Source organism: Galeopterus variegatus, unplaced genomic scaffold (genome assembly GCF_000696425.1).
Source record: "Galeopterus variegatus unplaced genomic scaffold, G_variegatus-3.0.2 Scaffold4373, whole genome shotgun sequence".
In the NCBI taxonomy this organism is placed as follows: domain Eukaryota; kingdom Metazoa; phylum Chordata; class Mammalia; order Dermoptera; family Cynocephalidae; genus Galeopterus; species Galeopterus variegatus.
The window spans coordinates 88250-108480 of record NW_007730484.1 but is presented as its reverse complement, the minus strand read 5'-3'; the positions used below and the strand labels follow the sequence as shown (position 1 = coordinate 108480).

At 47.7% G+C, this 20231-nt stretch overlaps 1 protein-coding gene across 1 annotated transcript in view; it reads left to right on the top strand.

The window, feature by feature from the left end:
* Positions 1 to 20231, top strand: part of PHF2 (PHD finger protein 2) — a 103518-nt gene that overhangs the window by 36716 nt on the left and 46571 nt on the right. Inside the window, exon 3 of the mRNA XM_008587407.1 lies at positions 10782 to 10867. Within this exon, the coding sequence (XP_008585629.1) occupies positions 10782 to 10867 (86 nt within the window). The remainder of the gene's footprint in view (positions 1 to 10781; positions 10868 to 20231) is intronic.

Genomic DNA, 20231 nt, shown 5'->3' with positions numbered 1-20231 from the left:
TGAATTTCAAGTCGCCTGGGGTAGTTTTCCTGCAGTGGGCAAAGGGGACGAGTGTTACCGAAGCGCAGGCTGTGTGTTTGAGATTCTCAAACTGATATTCTCTATCCACCTGTCCGCTTTACTTCAGCAGGCGTGAGGGGTGGGGTGCATGATGTTAATGGGAAGTGTATGCTGCCTTCTTCGCAGGCTGCAGCTGCCGCGGCGCTTCCTGTCACTCACAGTGGACAGCGTGAACAGTCACGCCCGGGCGCAGGGCTCCTGGAGCTACAAAGTCTCCTTCAGTACACCAGTGTCTTTTGCTTTTGGTTCTAGTGCAAGGAAAATGTTTTCCATTTTTCTGTAGCTATTCTCTTCTCTCTTTTTTTTTGTTTTGGTAATTTTTCAAATAATTTCTTAGGTGGTACTTGGAAAACCTTAACCTGCTGTCACAGTTGGTGGCACAGGGAGTAGGGGCCAGAGCAGCGACTCAGGCCAGCGCCAGCAGGGGGCCTGGCTTGGGTCTCCCTGGAGGCTCTGTGTTCTTCAGCCGTCGTTGGGGAGGAGGGGCGGCCCCTGTGCTCAGCCCCTGGTGGGCAGGCCCTGCCAGTACCCAGCTTGCCTCTGGCCCAGGTTCTGGGTGGCTCTCCCCAAGGAGAGGGGATGTCAAGGCCTTTAGTTCTCCGAGTTTGTCCTGGACAGAAGCAGAGGGACTCACCTGCCGCAACTACCACTCCTTCCACCTCAGTGCCCTGGGGCCTCCTGCACAAAACAGGAGACGACTGACCACGGCAGCCCCTCCTTCAGGGTGAGACTGCTTCCTATCTTCTGTATTGCCCAGTTCATCCCTCCAGCGTGGTGCGTGTGGTGGGCAGCACTGGAAGGAAGAAGTCCACAGGGGGAGCATCGTGTTAAGTGTACCTGGCCTGGCTGCTGAAACAATGCCTTCTACAGCTGGTACTTGCCTAGAGTCTGGAGCTGCAGGTGCTGTGTGGAGGGCAGTGCTGGATGGGGGGACCAGGTCCTGGAGCTGCGCCCCCACCTGCCCTTTGCAACCCTGATGGGCAGGGAATGCAGCCATGCACTGGCCTCTCCTGCAAATACACTCTCAGTACCAGTGCCTGCTGTGCATATGGTCATGACCCCGAGCTTCAACTTCCCCGTCTGTAAAGTGGGCTTGTGTTGTGTGCCCTTTGGAGTCATGATGAGGCTTCATGGACCTGCTGGCTGAGGCATGGCCCGAGCATGGCAGGTGCTTACCAGGACACTGTCCTGTAACTGGAGCTGAGAGCCTGAGTCTTTGGTGGGGAAGTGTGTTTTAAGAACATGTTGATTTCCATTCTTGTTAAGTGGCTTGGAGACTAAGCTCTATCGTAACCTTCAGATGCCGTGGTTCACTCCACACCCTTAGAGCAGTGGTCAGAAAGCCCCTTCAGCCTCTTCAGCAGTGCACCTGGCCTCTGCTCTGTTGGAAGGATATTTGCCACTGGGGACATGCCTAGCATCTGGGACATTCTGGGAACTTTCCACAGACAGAGTCCTGGGTCTGTGAGTGACTCCCGGCCCTGTGGGCCATCCTTGCTCCTATACTGGGCCACTGTCTCACCAAACTGATTGTCACCTTGTTCTTGTGGACATTGGATGTGGACCTGGGGTGCAGATGGGGCATGGATGCAGGCGTGGGTGTGGGGCATGGACATCATGGGGCATGAATGTGGATTTGGAATGGGTGTGAGACGTGCAGTCTGATGCAGGATGTGGATTCTGAATCTAGTTTCTGGGCCTGGCAGATCCCTGAGCAGTGTCAAGGCTGAGGACACTGTGTCTGTGACTCTCCGCCTGTGGTTCCTGGGAGGTATGGGGTCGGGTAGAGCGCAGGAGGGGAGGGGGACTGTCCTGTGAGTCTGACCTCTGCCCCTGGGTGGGCAAGGCTCCCTGGCCTGTCAGAGGAGTCTGTGCGCCGGCTGTGAGGTGGCATCCTGTGGGGCAGTTCCCTGAGCCCCACCTGCCAGGACACCAGCCTCGTGGCTACAGGAGCACTACCCGCTCCCCTGCCAGGGCAACTAAGCATACGTCCTTATTGTGAATAATGGTAGTAATGATGCCAAAGGGACTGTCCTGAGCTCCAACCTCATCCAGTCCCACAAAAGCCTTTGGATGTAGCTAAGACTCAGTGTCACTGGTGAGAATTTGGGGTTTATGTGGTGCTATGGTCAGTTCGTGCTGCATTTCTGCCTCCATCAGTACAACCCCATGGTGTCCATTGACCCCCTCTGGCTTCCCTTCATGTGGAGTAGCCTTGCCTTTGTTCTGATCCTGGCTTTGGCTCTTTTCTTCTATTGGGGAGATACCCTGAGCATAAAGTTCGTTGAATAAAAATATAAATGTTTTGCCATATTTGTTGTACATATTTCTCATAGTGTTCATTTTATAGTTTGATGATTTTGTACATAATTTTTACCCATCAGTGTTGTTTCTGAGTTTCCTTTCTACTTTTTGTGTAGAAAGTCACTTCACATCCTGACATCAGACAAATATTCCCTCAGGTTCTGCTTTTGATGAATTTGACTTTTACACTTGACTCCTTAGACTATTTGGACTTTACTTCAGTTTCTGTTCTGTGATAGAGTGAACTTTGTATTTTCTAAAAAATTTGCCAAGGGCTCCAGGCTCTGTTCCCAGTACTCGGGACTGTGGCAGCTGTGGCTGAGAGCTACCTGTGTAGGACCCCGAGAGCCTGGTGGCCTGGGAGTTTTGTCTGATACGGGCACTAGTAGTAACCACTTGGTTTGTTGAGTGCTCACCTTGGACCAGCCTCACCATCTCTTTGCCTGACTTCATTTGCATCCACGAATGCCCTGAGGGCAAGGGCAGCACTATTCCCAGTGAACAAGTAAGAGACCAGTTTTGTTTCTGGGCAGACAATTTAATCTCTTGTGCCTCAGTTGTCTTCTTGTAAATAGGACTAAGAATAGTAATCCCAATTATTGCAGGGTTGTTGCAAAATAATGCATTTAGAGTTCTTGGCATGCTGCCTCTCTCAGGATGAGTGCTCAGCCAGGGTAAGTGATAACAGGGTTTCTGATGGTGATGATGATGATGATGATGATGGTGGTGGTAATGATGATGGTGATGGTGATGATGATGGTGGTGATGATGGTGATGGTGGTGATGGCGGTAATGGTGGTGATGATGGTGATGATGGTGATGATGATGATGGTGATGGTGGTGATGGCGGTAATGGTGGTGATGGTGGTGATGATGGTGATGATGGTGATGATGGTGATGGTGATGATGGTGATGGTGGTGATGGCGGTAATGGTGGTGATGATGGTGATGATGGTGGTGATGGTGATGGTGATGATGGTGATGGTGGTGATGGCGGTAATGGTGGTGATGGTGGTGATGATGGTGATGATGGTGATGATGATGATGGTGATGATGGTGATGGTGGTGATGGCGGTAATGGTGGTGATGATGGTGATGATGATGGTGATGATGATGGTGATGGTGGTGATGATGATGGTGATGATGGTTATGATGATGGTGGTGGTGATGGTGGTGATGATGGTGATGATGATGGTGATGATGATGGTGATGATGATGGTGATGATGATGGTGATGATGATGGTGATGATGATGGTGATGATGATGGTGATGATGATGGTGATGGTGGTGATGATGGTGATGGTGGTGATGATGATGGTGATGGTGGTGGTGATGGTGATGATGATGGTGATGGTGGTGATGGTGATGATGATGGTGATAATGGTGATGGTGGTGATGGTGATGATGATGGTGATAATGGTGATGGTGGTGATGGTGATGGTGGTGATGATGGTGATGATGATGGTGATGGTGATGGTGGTCATGGTGATGATGATGGTGATGATGATGATTGTGATAGTGGTGGTGATGATGATGATGGTGATAATGGTGATGGTGGTGATGGTGATGGTGGTGATGATGGTGATGGTGGTGATGGTGATGATGATGGTGATGGTGATGATGATTGTGATAGTGGTGGTGATGATGATGATGGTGATAATGGTGATGGTGATGATGGTGATGGTGGTGATGATGGTGATGGTGATGATGGTGATGGTGGTGATGATGGTGATGGTGATGATGATGGTGATGATGGTAATGGCGGTAATAATGATCATGATGGTGATGATGATGATGGTAATGATGAGGGTGACGATGATGATGGTAATGATGATGGTGATGGTGATATTGTCATTCTCACAGATGCCAGGTTCTTTTTTTTTCTCTTTTATCGAGACAAAATTCATGTAACTTAAAATTAACCATTTTAAAGTACACAGTTCAGTAGCACTTAGTACATTCACAGTGCTGTGAAACCATCACTTCTATCTAGTTCCAAACATTTAATTCCCCAATGGGGAACTCCATACCCACTAAGCAGTAACTCCTCAATTCCTCTTCTTCCACCCTCTGACACCACTAGTTGGTCTTCTGTCTCTATGGATCTACCTACTGTGGACTTTTCTTATAAATGGAATCATACAGTATTAGTTATTGTATGTCTGGCTTCTTTTACTTAGCATAATGTTTTCAAGATTCATCCATGCTGTGTAATGTATCAGAACTTTATTCCTTTTTAAGGCTGAATGTTCGATTTTAGTATAGACCACATTTTGTTTATACATTCATCTGTTGATGGACATTTCCATTGTTTCTACCTTTTGGTTATTATTTGGTGAATAACACTGCTGTGAACATCAGTGTATAAGGATTTGTTGGAGCACCTGTTCTTAATTCTTTTGGGTATGTACCTATGAGTAAAGTTGCTGGATCACATTGAAATTCTGTTTAATTTTCTGAGGAAACATCAAGCTTTTTTCCACAGTGCCTGCACCATTTTACATTCCCACCATTGATGTAAGAGAGTTGTTATGATTTCTCCACATCCTCATCAGCACTTGTTTTCTTTTCTTTTCTTTTTTTTTAATTATAACCATCCTAGTGGATGTGAAGTGGTATCTCACTGTGGTTTTGATTTGCATTTCTGTAATGAACTAAGAATGTTGTCTTTTCATGTACTTGTTGGCCATTTGTATATCTTCTTTGGGCAAATGCTTCTTCAAATCCTTTGCCCATTTTTTAATTGGATTTTTTTTTTTAAATTGTTGATCTGTAAGAGTTCTTTATATTTTCTGGATGCTAGACACTTGTCAGATATATGATTTGCAGACATTTTCTCCCATTCTATTAGTTACCTTTTTACTCTGTTGATGGTATCTTTTGATAAACAAAAGTTTTTAATTTCGGTGAAGTGCAAATTTTCTACTCTTTTGTTGCTCATGCTTTTGGTACGATATGTAGGAATCCATTGCCAAATCCAAAGTCATGAAGATTTACTGTTATGTTTTCTTCTAATTGTTTTACAATGTTAGCTCTTATTTTTAGGCTATTGATCCATTTTCAGTTAATTTTTGTTTAGGGTGGGGGGTAAGCCTGCAACTTCATTCCTTTACATGTGGATACCCACTTGTCTTGGTACCATTTGTTGAGGAGAATATTCTTTCCCCATTGAATGGTCTTGGAACCTTTGTCAAAAATTAGTTGGCCATTGATGTATGGTTTATTTCTGAGGTCTTAATTCCATTCCACTGTCTTTCTTTATGCCAGTGCCACACTGGTTTGATTACCATAGCTTTGTAGTAGGTTTTGAAATTGGGAAGTGTAAGTCCTCTTAATTTTATTTTTCTTTTTGAACACTGTTTTGGCTATTCAGGTTCCTTTGCAATTTCATATAAATTTAAGGATCAGCTTTTCCATTTCTGTGAACATAGATTTTGGGATTTTGTTAGGGATTGCATTGAATCTGCAGATTGTTTTAGGTAGTATTGCTACCTAAACACTATTAAGTCTTCCAGTCCATGAACATGAAATGTATTTCCATTTATTTGTGATTTTTAAAATTTCTTTCAGCAGTGTACAAGTCTTATATCTCATAGGTTAAGTTTATTTCTAAATATATATTTTTTGATGCTCTTATAATTGTAATTGCTTTCTTGATTTCATTTTCAGATTATTCATTGCTAGTGTATAGAAATACAACTGTTTTTTGTCTGTTGATTTTGCATCCTATAATTTCTGAATTTATTTATTAGCTTTACCAGGATTATTATTATTATTATTATTATTTTGGTGTAGATTCTTTAGGAGTTTCTATATAGGGGATTATGTCATATGCAAATAAAGATGATTTTACTTCTTTCTTTTCAATTTGGATGCCTTTTATTTAATTTTCTGGCCTAATTCCTCTGGCTAAAACTTCCAGTACTGTATTGAATAGAAGTGGCAACAGCAGGCATTCTGTCTTGTTCCTGATCTTATGGGGAAAGCTTCGGGCCTTTCACCACTGTATGTATAATTTTAGTTGTGGGTTTTTCATATGTGGCCTTTATCATATTGAAGAAGTTCCCTTCTATTCCTATTTGGAGGAATGTTTTTATCATGGAAGGGTATTGGATTTTGTTAAATAAATTTTCTGTATCAAGTGAGATAATCATGTGGGGTTTTTCTTCACTGTACTACTATGGTGTGGTGTGATTTGTCTTAGGAAGGAAGGGGATTTGAGGGAGGACTGAGAGAAATGGGAGGAGAAGAGTGACGTGAGGGGCTGTGTCAGCCCAGGAGAAAGGGTCGGGTGAGCTGCACTTCTCCTTGTCTTTTACCCACTTGATAGGCTGTGCTCTTGTGGATGGGGGAAGAAAAGCACAGCTTCTGCCGTCCCAGGGCCACATCCTTTTCTTGTAGTCAGACATTATGCTTCATGGGCTAAAACACTGATTTATTTTCATATGCTGAACCATCCTTGCATTCCTGTGATAAATCTCACTTGATCATGCTGTATAGTCCCCTTAATAAGCTGCTGGATTCTTGATGGAGCCAATGACTATATAGATTTCGTGTTTTTGTGATCATATTTTGGCACCACATTTATATGAAGTATCCAGAATAGGTAAATCCATAAAGACAGAAAGCAGATTGGTGGTTGCCAGGTGCTGGGGGAAGGGGGAGTAGGGAGTAACTACCTAATGGGTATGGTGTTTCCTTCTGGGGTGATGAAAATATTTTGGAACTAGATGGAGGTGGAGGCTATACATTAAGAATTTTTTAAATACTTCTGAATTGTTCACTTTTATTTATTTATTTATTTATTTTATTTATTTAAAAAAAAAATTTTTTTTTAAAGATGACCGGTAAGGGGATCTCAACCCTTGGTTCGGTGTTGTCAGCACCACGCTCAGCCAGTGAGCAAACCGGCCATCCCTATATAGGATCCGAACCCGTGGCCTTGGTGTTATCAGCACCACACTCTACCGAGTGAGCCACGGGCTGGCCTTTTACATCAGTATTCACAAGACATACTGATCTTTAGTTTTCTTTTCTTGTAGTGTCTTTGTCTGGCTTTGGAATCAGGGTAATGCTAACCTCATAGAATGAGTTAGGAAATGTACCTTCTTTTTTCTGGTTTGAGAAAGACTGATGTTATTTTTCTTTAAATGTTTTATAGAAATGACTAGTGGTGGTTCTGGGGTTTTCTTTTTTGGGAGGTTGCTGATTATTGATTTAATCTCTTGTTATAAGTCTGTTCAAATTTCCTTTTTTTGTTGTTTTTTGGTTTTTTTTAAAAGTCAGTTTTGGTATTTTTTGTGTTTCTAGGAGTTTGTCTATTTCATTTAGGTTATCTAATTTATTGGTCTATAATTGTTCATAGTCTTCTCTTAGGATCCTTTTTATTTCCTTAGGATCAGTAGTGATGTCTTTACTTTCATTTCTGATTTTAGTAATTTGAGTCTTCTTTTTTTTTCTTGGTCAGTCTAGCTAAAGGCTTGTCAAAGAACTAACTTTGATTTTGTTGATTCTCTGATGTTGCTGGGTTCTTTTATACCTATGTTACTTCCCCCTTGCCCCCCACCCTGTCTCATGCACAGTAACATTTGAGAACTCCTCATTTAGATGAGAAAACAAGCTCAGAGCTGCATTCCTCCATCATCAAGTGAAGCTTGAGGGTGCTAGGAGTCAGGAAAAGTGCCCTCCCCCAGGTTCAGACACAGAAGCAACACAGGTGTCAGGGGAGGTGAGCTCCAGCTGCCCTGACCTGTCCTCCCCAGGAGCACATGTGCCCTGGTGCTCTGGTCCTAGGAGGTCCTGGCAGCCCCTCCTGGAATCGCAGAGGTGCCTGTGAGTGGCCCATGTCCTCAAGCAGGTGCCGGAGAGGAGTGGTGAGCTCTGCTGCCAGGTTGAGGCCAGGCCAACATCTGCATTGCAGTATGCTGCTTTCAAAATAGTTCAAGTTTAGGCAGCTTAGAAGGGAAACTGTCACCCTCTCCAACCCTAATGTAGCTGAATCAGCTTCAGCGTTCTGGTCTAATCTCCAGTCTCTGTGACTCTGTGTCAGTACTGGTCATAACTAGCTGCTAACTTACCTGTCCCTGAAGTCTTGTTATTCATCACTCTTGGTGGCTGTAGACGATTCTGTTAGGGAGATGGACTGTAGATAACGCAACTTGTCCCCCTAAGTGGGCATTTGGACACGTCTTTGTAAATAAAATGCTTTAGTCTTCTGAACGGTTTTCTTGGGGTCCATTCGTTGGGGGTGAGTGTGCCATATGGTAGGCATGGGTGACTGGGGCTCCTGAAGTCTCCCCACCTTCACATTTTAGTGTTTAAAAATTTCCTACCAATTTTTAATAGGTATAAAATCAATGTCAGCTCCCTCAAGCCACCAAATAAGAAGTAAAACGAAATAAGAGAACCTCTCCTGGTAAATGTGACTAAAAGTAGGTTTGAAAACTTGATTTCTTGGACTGGCCCGTGGCTCACTTGGGAGAGTGTGGTGCTGACAACACCAAGTCGAGGGTTAAGATCCCTTACCGGTCATCTTTTAAAAACAGATGGCCCGTGGCTCACTTGGGAGAGCGTGGTGCTGACAACACCAAGTCGAGGGTTAAGATCCCTTACCGATCATCTTTTAAAAACAGGTTAAGATCCCTTACCGGTCATCTTTTAAAAACAGAAAAAAAAAAACTTGATTTCTAAATGGATGTGTAATGTTTTCCCTAAGTGAAAACAGTCTGCTTCACGTATACCTGTAGTTTCCAGGTAGCTCGCTGTCCTGAGCCCCTCCTACATTGAAATTCTGGGGCTGCCCTGGGGGAAAATGTCCATTTTAAAATTTACTGGTCAGTTTTATTTACACTTATTCTGTTGTGGGTGTCTCCTGCTCCTGTGGCCTGCCTGTTACTCACTGTATTCTTATTTACTGCACATGCCTTTTCACGTTACAGATGGCAACCCTTCTGTCACTTTTAACCAAAAGAAGTCAGGCCTCAGAATGGAACAAAACACTTTCATTTTGCTGGGTTTGGTTCTGTAGACTGTTTGTTGATGTTCTAAGTCATATTCTTTGGTGCTGTCATCGTTCCTTAAAGGGCTTTATAGGCCTGAGACCAGGCCAACGTCTGCATAGTGGGTGGGTCTCTCCTGTGCCAAATCTCTGAACATGTTTTCAGGGGGCCTGGAGGAACTCCAGGGAGAGAAGAAGGAAGATCATGATCCCTGGAGTCCTGAGCATGTCCCAGGTCAGGCTTCTTGGCCTGCGACCTGGCCTCACCCTGATTCCTCTGNTGACTAAAAGTAGGTTTGAAAACTTGATTTCTTGGACTGGCCCGTGGCTCACTTGGGAGAGTGTGGTGCTGACAACACCAAGTCGAGGGTTAAGATCCCTTACCGGTCATCTTTTAAAAACAGAAAAAAAAAAACTTGATTTCTAAATGGATGTGTAATGTTTTCCCTAAGTGAAAACAGTCTGCTTCACGTATACCTGTAGTTTCCAGGTAGCTCGCTGTCCTGAGCCCCTCCTACATTGAAATTCTGGGGCTGCCCTGGGGGAAAATGTCCATTTTAAAATTTACTGGTCAGTTTTATTTACACTTATTCTGTTGTGGGTGTCTCCTGCTCCTGTGGCCTGCCTGTTACTCACTGTATTCTTATTTACTGCACATGCCTTTTCACGTTACAGATGGCAACCCTTCTGTCACTTTTAACCAAAAGAAGTCAGGCCTCAGAATGGAACAAAACACTTTCATTTTGCTGGGTTTGGTTCTGTAGACTGTTTGTTGATGTTCTAAGTCATATTCTTTGGTGCTGTCATCGTTCCTTAAAGGGCTTTATAGGCCTGAGACCAGGCCAACGTCTGCATAGTGGGTGGGTCTCTCCTGTGCCAAATCTCTGAACATGTTTTCAGGGGGCCTGGAGGAACTCCAGGGAGAGAAGAAGGAAGATCATGATCCCTGGAGTCCTGAGCATGTCCCAGGTCAGGCTTCTTGGCCTGCGACCTGGCCTCACCCTGATTCCTCTGGAGAGGAGCTGGATGGGTGGCCCTAGTGTCGGGGTGCTCTGAGCTGCCCTTGATGAAGCAATGGGGGTGGCCTGGCTCTGAGACCTCCTCCCACCCTTCCTGTGCCCTGGGGTGATGGGCAGTGTGGCTGTCACCTAGGCGGGCTTGCTGGATGGGCCATTCAGTAGATGCTTGTGGCAGGGTGTGTCCAGATGCTATATCTGGGTCCCCTGTGCAGATGCCCATCCAGGAGGGCAGTCTGTGGCCCTCTCCCACCTCTCCTCTCTGCCTGTGGATGGCTGCCCTGCACAGATCTTTTCCACCTGACCTAGATCCTCAGATGGTGCACAGGGTCCCTCCTTAGAGCTTAGACATCACTGAGGGGCAATTGAATACATGCGTAATGGTCTGTTTTGTCCCATTTCAGCTGCGTGGGGGTGGAAGAGGAGGAGGCACCAGACATTGACATATACCATTGCCCGAATTGTGAGAAAACCCACGGGAAGTCCACCTGTAAGTACTGCAGCCGCGCAGCCGCCCCTCGCCTATTGGAGTGGCATCTCCCACCTGGGCTGTATGGAGGGCAGGGTCTCTGCTGAGCCTGGGCCTCGGCCCCGAGTTGCTAAGGGTGAAACGCCCTGGGTAGCCTGACAACAGTGTCACAGTCTGTGGGCTTCCCCCTCCCCCAATCCCCTGGCCTAGCTTACTATCAGCCCCTCCTGCCTGCGAAGACAACTGTGCAAAGACCCCAGTGGCTTTCAAAGGCCTGGGCAGGGTTCTCACACTCAGCACCCACAGTGGCCAGGCCTGCTTGAGTTGGGGGATGCGAACTTGGGGACCTGGGTAATGGCAATTCAAGGGATGGCCCCAGCTCAGCTGCCCCTTTTCCCGCCTCCAGGGAGTCTCAGGGGCCCTTCCCTTCCCATACTGCCTGTCGTCTGTGTGTCCCAAGAGTTTTCTTTCCCCTCACCTCTCCTCTGGTCCCTCTTGGGTATGGCGGGTCCTGGGGGGCTCCCAAGGTGCAGGCTGGGCTCATGCTGTGTAGGTTCATCCGGGTGGGCTGGAGGCAATGTGAGCTTTGAGCTCCAAGGCTGAGCACAGGTTGCAGTCTGGGAAGGGTGCGGCCTGGGGCCAGGACAGGTGGGGGGGGGCGCGCGCGTGCGTGTCTCTCTCTCTCTCTCCTGCTGTGTGGACTGAGGGTCCACGGAACCTTGGGAGCTTGTGGAGCTGGGGGCTGGGGTGGGTGTCTCACCACTCTGGGAATTCTTGATGCTCTTTTTGGCCTCTCCCAGAGCCTGAGTGCCTTGTTCCTGGCCTGTGCTCTGTCCATCGCTGGGCGACAGTGGGGGCTGCATTTCTTTTACACCGCAACCCCCACTCCCCAGCACCTGGTAAAATGTTGCCAAATACGTGATTAGGTGGAGATTCAAGGCTGGCGGCTCTTCCTAAACTTTGCAGGAGATGGTCTGCCTGCTGGAGGTTCCAGAATCCCTAGATCACCTTCATACCCACCCACCGCCAGTCTTTGGCCAATTTATGCTCAGAATGTTTCTGCCTTGGAGCAAGCTAATTAACCCAGCATTCCAGTTATTGCTTCAAAACAGGTAAAGGGTGGGAAAGATTATCCCTAACTCTCTGGGTGTTTCTGGCACCTTATTGAGCCCACCTGGAAAGCTCAGTGCCTAGTTGTCTTTACAGCAGGAAGGAGACTAGCCTTGGAGACATGGGAGGCACGCAGGGACAGAGCAGGGTTGGAGCAGGGACACCTCAGGAGGCGCTTCTCTAGGAGGCAGGACCTGCTCAGGGTCCAGGGTGGGGGTGCTCAAGAGGATTGTAAAGCTAGGGCTTACAGACCCCTTGAGTCTGTTGCACAGACTGGGTCACAAAACCCTCCACACTCAGGTCTGTGAGTGAGGTAATAGAAAAAAAAAAAAAAGTCCTGGGAACCATAGGTATAGAAAAAATGGGTTTTATTCAGATCTAGGAGCATCTGTCCTAGTGGCTTCTCTGAGAGTTCTGAGAAGCACTGTGGATCAAAACTGTTAGTCTTGTATACTTACGTCATAACTCTGACACCTGGGTGCCCATACACGGTTACATTAAGTAGTTATAAGGAACACCTGATGATATTTACAGCCAATGCTCAGCAAGATTCTGAACATCTGAGGGGCCCTGACCATTTTCCTATTTTTTCCCAACAAGCCATTCCTTCAGGGTCCCTCGCCATATAATCTGTGCTTTCAGAATCTTCCATGATGTTCCCTTAGCGAGGATAAATGTCCCTTACATTCATATAATCTCATATGTCCAATATGCCTTAGGGATTTTCCTGTAGTTTTGTTCTTTCAACTATTAGCCGCACATGTCCGTTTAGTAGTCATCACTGGTANGCACCTTATTGAGCCCACCTGGAAAGCTCAGTGCCTAGTTGTCTTTACAGCAGGAAGGAGACTAGCCTTGGAGACATGGGAGGCACGCAGGGACAGAGCAGGGTTGGAGCAGGGACACCTCAGGAGGCGCTTCTCTAGGAGGCAGGACCTGCTCAGGGTCCAGGGTGGGGGTGCTCAAGAGGATTGTAAAGCTAGGGCTTACAGACCCCTTGAGTCTGTTGCACAGACTGGGTCACAAAACCCTCCACACTCAGGTCTGTGAGTGAGGTAATAGAAAAAAAAAAAAAAGTCCTGGGAACCATAGGTATAGAAAAAATGGGTTTTATTCAGATCTAGGAGCATCTGTCCTAGTGGCTTCTCTGAGAGTTCTGAGAAGCACTGTGGATCAAAACTGTTAGTCTTGTATACTTACGTCATAACTCTGACACCTGGGTGCCCATACACGGTTACATTAAGTAGTTATAAGGAACACCTGATGATATTTACAGCCAATGCTCAGCAAGATTCTGAACATCTGAGGGGCCCTGACCATTTTCCTATTTTTTCCCAACAAGCCATTCCTTCAGGGTCCCTCGCCATATAATCTGTGCTTTCAGAATCTTCCATGATGTTCCCTTAGCGAGGATAAATGTCCCTTACATTCATATAATCTCATATGTCCAATATGCCTTAGGGATTTTCCTGTAGTTTTGTTCTTTCAACTATTAGCCGCACATGTCCGTTTAGTAGTCATCACTGGTATGAAGTTCAGTGTATATTCAATAAGCCAACACATTGGTCACACGAACATATGTCTGTATCCAGTTGACTCTGGTGCCCTTAGCCAGAACGCTATGGGTGAAAAGACAGAAGGGTTATTGGTACCAGTAGGGGGAGTTCTCGCCCTTCTGGTAAGATACATGCTAGTTTGCCATCCTGGGAAAGGATGGTTGCAGGACTAGGTGTCTTACCTGGTTTATGATACCACACATTATCTGCTAGTACTGTTGGATCTGTAGGTTCTATATGTAACAGTATAGGGGAACTCAGAATTGGCCACAATGATAATACAAATGTGCCCTTTGGAATAGAGTGCTTATCTGTTTCAGGCCACGTTACCTTTACTTGAAGAGGCCAGGTACTTGTCACCCAAGGTGAAATTTGCAAGTCTTCTTCGAATCCTTTTCCCCAAGGCCCTATTAGGCCTACCCAACATATATGGGGGGCTTCTATTCTCCAAGGCCATTCCCATTGTACTGTCTGTCCCTGTTGTAAACAGGTTGGGGCCGGTGAGAGAATATTTCCTTTCTTGCCATATCCTGGCTTCAAAAGCTTATCTTTAGTAGTGATTTTCATCTGTATAGGTGCTGCAGCCCTATGCAACAGAGCTTCTATGGGAGAGGGCCCACCCTTGCGGGGGTCTCTCATTTAGAATCCCGATTGTCGGCCATAACTGCTGTGTCCACCCCTTCAGGGATGGGGGTTGGGCAGATAGCCTTAGTCCCTTTTTTATAAGACCATTGTATCGCTCAATCATCCCTGCTGCCTGGGGATGATATGGCACATGTAACTTCCACTGAATAGGCAACTGGGAAGCCCACTTCTGAAGCTCATGTTCAGTAAAGTGGGTTCATTATCACTGTCTATGACTACAGGCCGACCACACATAGCTGTAAGGCTATTCAATGCCTTCACAGTGTTCACCTGCTCTGGGGCCTTACAAGGCTCTCCAATACCCCAGAAGTCCCAAACATGTCTGTAGGTGAGCTACAGTTGTGGGTTGACGGTATGCCTGTATCTTGTCTACAGTAGCTTCTAGGGTGACCCTCGTCTTACCTGACCAGGCCACTCCTAAGAATTTGACTGACAGCCCAGGTCCTTGTACTTTGGCTGTGTTTATGGCCCACCCACATTGTTCCAAATGGTTTAGCAGTGTTGGAGCTTCCTGAGTTAAATCTGTAATAGAATCAGAAGTTAACAACACATCATCAGTGTAGTGAAACATTGTAAACATGCTGGGCTTTGTCCACTTGGCTAGGTCCCCAGCCACCAAACCATGACAGATGGTTGGGCTATGCAGATAACCTTGGGGCAATACTCGAAAGGTCCACTGCTTCCCTTCCCAGGTGAAGGCAAACTGATCTTGGCTATCAGCTGAGATTAGAATAGAGAAGAAAGCATTTCCAAGGTCCAATACATAATGATAAGTTCCCGGCTGTGTTGTCAGCTGATCCATCAAGTCATGAACTGAAGGCATGGCTGGATGCAAAGGAGGCACTACTTTGTTTAGTTCTCAATAGTCTACAGTCATTCTCCAGGTACTACTTCTCCAGGTACTACTAGGTTTTTTCACTGGCCATACCAGAGCATTAAATGGGCTATGAGCTGGACAAATAATGCCAACTTTTTCTAACTCCAATATAGTGGCACCTATCTCTGCATGTCCTCCTAGTAGGCGATACTGCTTTACATTAACTACATGTCTTGGCTTGAGAAACACTTTGGGTCATGTGTAGCATATCCCCATAACACAGGCTTTATTGTCCATATTCATAGCTGAAACTCTCCAACTGTTGCTTGCAGATGCAAACCATAAAGTACATCCATACCCAAGATGTACTCAGCTACTGGGAATATATAGAGAGTATACACATGAGGGGTCAATCATCCTATGCTTAATGGCAGTGACACAGCTTTGACTTCAATAGTATGTCCTCCATATCCATCTATATGAACCGTGGCCCCCAGAAACTTATCTAGATTGTCATATATCAGGCTACATTCTGTGCCTGTATCTACCAACGCCAAAACACCCTGCACATTTGTCCTCTACCAGTGTGTTGCCAATTCAGCGTGAGGCCTCTGGTCCTCGCCTGCCCTCAAAAGACGAGCACGTTGGCCTGCTCCCTAATTGAACTGAAACATTTCATCTACCTCCTTGAAAGTGATCAAAAAATCCTGTAAGTCCACCGAGCGCACTTTGCTACCTGTTTCTGGATGTTTAGTGAAACGCTGTTTGGGGTGCAATTGTTGCTACAAGGCAAACAGGATTGCATTTGGCTGCTGGTCAGTTTTCTTGCTATCAACCCCTGCTGCAAGCAAGTCAAGCCACATCTTCTTATGGCTAGTCTTGCTTGGTCCCTTTGGGATAAAATCCTGAGTATTTCTTGGGGGTTCGGTCTTAGTCACCTTCCAGACCCCTTTTGCTTGTCTCCTATTCTCACTTCACCCACGCTGGCCATCATGGTCATTACCTCATGTACAGGATGACCAATGTATGGGCCAGTATGGCCATCAGTGACCCAAAGGACGTTGACAGGGCATTTTGCAGCACTATGTCTCTCATGCTGCCTGTAAAATTTTCATCATCCTGGCCACGGGTATTCACATTAAACATGGACTGCCTCATCCACAGCTCCTGAATTATTTGAACCAAGTCAGTATATGTTTGCCACTTACTCACAGTCTTGGGCAGTTCTCCAGCATTTGCCCACATGGTTCGGGCAGCTGCATTCACCCATTCCATTAAGGAATGATTACCTGGCCCTTGTCCATATCTGTGGCTATTCTGCAGCCGCTGCCTCAGGGACAGTGCATGGTAATAGAGGCCAATTTTTCCATCTCCTCACCAGAGCACATCACACTATCCACCCCTAGGTTCCATAACTGCAGCAGCCAAGCAGCCAGGGGCTCCCCCTGTTTCTGCTGGAACTGTCTCCTTAAATCAACTAATTCAACCTGGGTATACGGGACATAGGTAGTGAATTCAGTCACCTGTGGGTCACCCTCTGGTTGTCCACCTGGTCCTATAGGCTGCTTGTGTGTCAGTTTCTGGTGCACAACAGGTCGTGCCTGGAGATGCACAGTCTCCCCCAACTCACCACTGGGTTTGTTGTTCTTCCAGGTGTCAGAGGCAGGGGCGCCCAGTCGCAGCACGTCATCCTCCAGACAAATTATCTGTGCTTCCAACAACTCTGCTTTCTTCTTTAAATCTCAATCAGTTTGTAGCATAGTGAGCAGTAGCCAGGCTCCAGTCAGCAGAAAAGTGGCCACCGGGCACCACATGCTCAAGGACAGCCACATTTCCTCCCTCCCCAAGGGGCTCTCCGAAGCTGCACTGCTTCTTGGAGTGCCTGGTCTATGCTGACTTGTAGTATAGCAAGCGGCAACCAGATCCCGGTCAACAGGAAAGTGGCCATAGGGCACAACATATTCAGGAGTAGCCACATTTCCTCCCTCTCCAAGGGGCTTTTGGCTCCTGTACCTGCTCAAACATCCTGCCAACTATGGCAATTGTAAAGCTAGGGCTTACAGACCCCTCGAGTCTGTTGCACAGACTGGGTCATAAAACCCTCCACATGCAGGTCTGTGAGCTAGGTAATAGAAAAAAAAAGGTTCTGGGAGCTGTGAGTATAGAAAAATGAATGGGTTTTATTCACATCTAGGAGCATCTGTCCTAGTGGCTTCTCTGAGAGTTCTGCAAAGCACTGTGGATCAGAGCTGTTATTTTATGCTTAAGTCCATAACCCTGGACACCCGGGTGTCCATACACAATTACATTAAGTAGTAACAAGGAACACCTGATGATATTAACAGCAAATGCTCAGCAAGATTCTGAACATCTGAGGGGCCCTGACCATTTTCCTATTTTTTTCCCAACAAGGATGCTGGGGGTGGTGCTGCTCTTGAGGAGAGGGTTCCGTCATAGGGAAGAAAAAGTTGGAAACCCCCCGGCCAGGGGCCTCTCGCCCTGGCAGTCAGCACATGTACTGAAGGGTCCTTGCTTGGGGCTCTCGTGTGAGACCTGGCTGGAGTGCTGGGGCTGAGCAGGCTGTGCACATTGGTGATTTCTCCAACATCCCTGGGCATCCCCAGAAACACCCTTTACCCTATGCTGACAATTTGCCTGCCACAGGAGACATGTGTGCCTACCTCACCTAGACTCCGCTCCTGTGTGTAGGGGGAGTTTGGGCAGAGGCCTAGGGGTCCCCAACTGCCCTTTATTGCAACGAAGAGCCCAAGTGCAGCTTTCCCTTCCTGTTTCTTGCAGCCGACCCCCCAGGGAGTGATGTTCTAGACCAGCAGACAGTGCTGGGATTACAGCTAGTGGGACCCCCAGCTGTGTGCATGTGTGCATGTACGTGTGTTTGCATGTTTATGCATGTGTGTGTGTGTGTGTGTGTGTGTGTGTGTGTGTGTGTGTGTGTGTGTGTGTGTGTGTGTGTGTGTGTGTGTGTGTGTGTGTGTGCGTCTGTGTGTCCTAGTCCGTTCAGGCTACTATAACAAAAGATCACAGAATGGGGGCTTGAATAACAGAAAATATATTTCTCTCAGTTCTAAAGGCTGATGATTCCAAGATCAGGGTGCCAGGGTGTTCTTTGTCTGTTGAGGGCCCACTTCCTGGTTTATAGATGGTGCCTTCTCTGTGTTCTCACATGGTGGAAGGGGTGAGGGATCTCTCTAGAGCTTCTTTTATAAGGGCACTTATTTAGAGTCCTCATGACCTAATCACCCCCCAAAGGATCCACCTCCTAATGCCATCACTTTGGGGTGAGGATTTCAGCATATGAATTCTGGGGAGACACAAGCATCCAGTCCACAGCAGTGTGCGTGTGAATGTGGGTATATGTGTGTGCATGTGTGCACATGTGTGCGTGCTGAATGTGCTGTGTAAATTCTGTGAGTCAGACCCTCACAGTCATTGTTGATGGACGTGTTCTCCATCGGGCACATATACACGGTCCTAGCACCTTCTGCCAGTGTGTATCCTCAGATCTGAAATGAGTCTGTGTTGTGACTGGAGCCTGTCTGTGACACCCTGACTGGTTTTCCCATCATGAACTTCTACACTGAGGCGGTGACAAGAGGGGGCCCTCTGCCTCCAGAGAAGCCCCAAGCAGTGGCCTGTGCTGGAGCCCTCTGGAGCCCCAAGCCTGCCCCACCTCTCCTGCCCCTGCTGCCCTGGCCTAGGGGTAGGGGTGGGGTTCCCAGCGGGACCGGATGCAGACTGGGGTGGCTGGGGTTCCCAGAGCAAGTTGTGTCTGCAGCCAGACCTCACGCTTCTCCCTTTCTTTATAGAAAGCCTGTGGCAGTGGGGATGGGTGGGGGTCCTTCCTGTGCTAACCTCTCATGGACCCCAGGTGTACCTGACTGACACTGATTTGGTACAGGAGCCCCAGGATTCCCAGACAGGAACTTGACAGGGTATCTCCACCTGATGAAAAGGTGCACAAGGAAGCTACATAGCTGTTAGGGTGGCTCTGAGTGGCAGCTCTGTGGCTAACACAAAGTCACTTTCTTCCTGAGCTTCTTTCCTCGTCCCTGAGGCAGGCCTTAGCCATTGTGCCCTGCAGGGTTGGGTGAGACACCAAGTGTCCCCAGTACGTCCTAGGCTGCTCAGAGAGGTGACTGAGAGCTCTGGTGCTGGACCCGTCCTTGGGACACCTGACATCCCACACCCCAGGCTGTCCCCATTGGCACATTGTCACAGGAGGATGCTGGGAGCCCCAGGAAGGGGGACACTCGGCTTCCAGGCTGGGGGAGTTCAGAGGGTGTCATCAGGCCCTGGGGAGGGCATGGAGGCACACCAGCCAAGGTTGCAAGGAGTGACTTGCCCAGACTCCAGCTAGAGCCCCTTAGAGTGGAGCCCAGCCCGCCTGGCTCTGCCTGATGGCTGCTGTCCCGTGTGCATGGTATTGTCCTGGTGGTGCTGCTGCTGTTGTGTGCTGTGGTCCAGCCACATCACCAGGGACACTCAGCCTCTCAGGAGGGTGCTCAGTCTGCATGTGCCTTGAGCCCTGAGCCTCCAGGGTAGGCCCTGAGAAGTGCCACCTGTCCTTTCCTCAAGTCTGCCATCACTCTGCCATGCATGGGATCTCTCCAAGACTCAGTTTCTCCAACTGTCCAGGGATAGGGCATTCCACACCAGTCAGTGGAGAGGTGTTGGTCTGCTACCCTGCCCCTCTGAGTGCCTTCTGCTTGAGTCCTTGGCACAGCTCCATGTCTCTGGGCTCAGTCTCTTCATCTGTAAAGTAGGGACCCCCCCATGGGAGAGGAGGGGTGATGCCGGCACAGCCCTTGCGGGGGCCTGGCCACAGCTGGTGTCCTCAGACATGAGCTGTGATAGATAAAATAGTGACCATGAAGACAGGCGACCAGGAAGATGCTCCCTCCCTGCCCACGTTAAGGACAGAGGATGCCCCCCCGCCCACCTTGAGGATGGGGGATACCCCCACCATGCCAACCTTGAGGTGCCCTTGCAGGCTCCTCTCTGCAGCACCGTCTTCTCCTGCACCCTCTCTGTGGCCACTGCACTGCATTGGGGCCGCCTCCACTACCTCGGTCTCCCCAGCAAGCCCCAAGGACTCTCCTCGCTGCAGTGTCACCGCTCCCTGAATGACTGGAAGTGCTGCCTCTAGCTCCTTTCTGAGCTGCTTGTGTCCTGGGCCTCTGTCCCATCCCCTTGTCGGATCCCTGTGTGAACTCAGCACTCTCGCAGGTGACCCCTG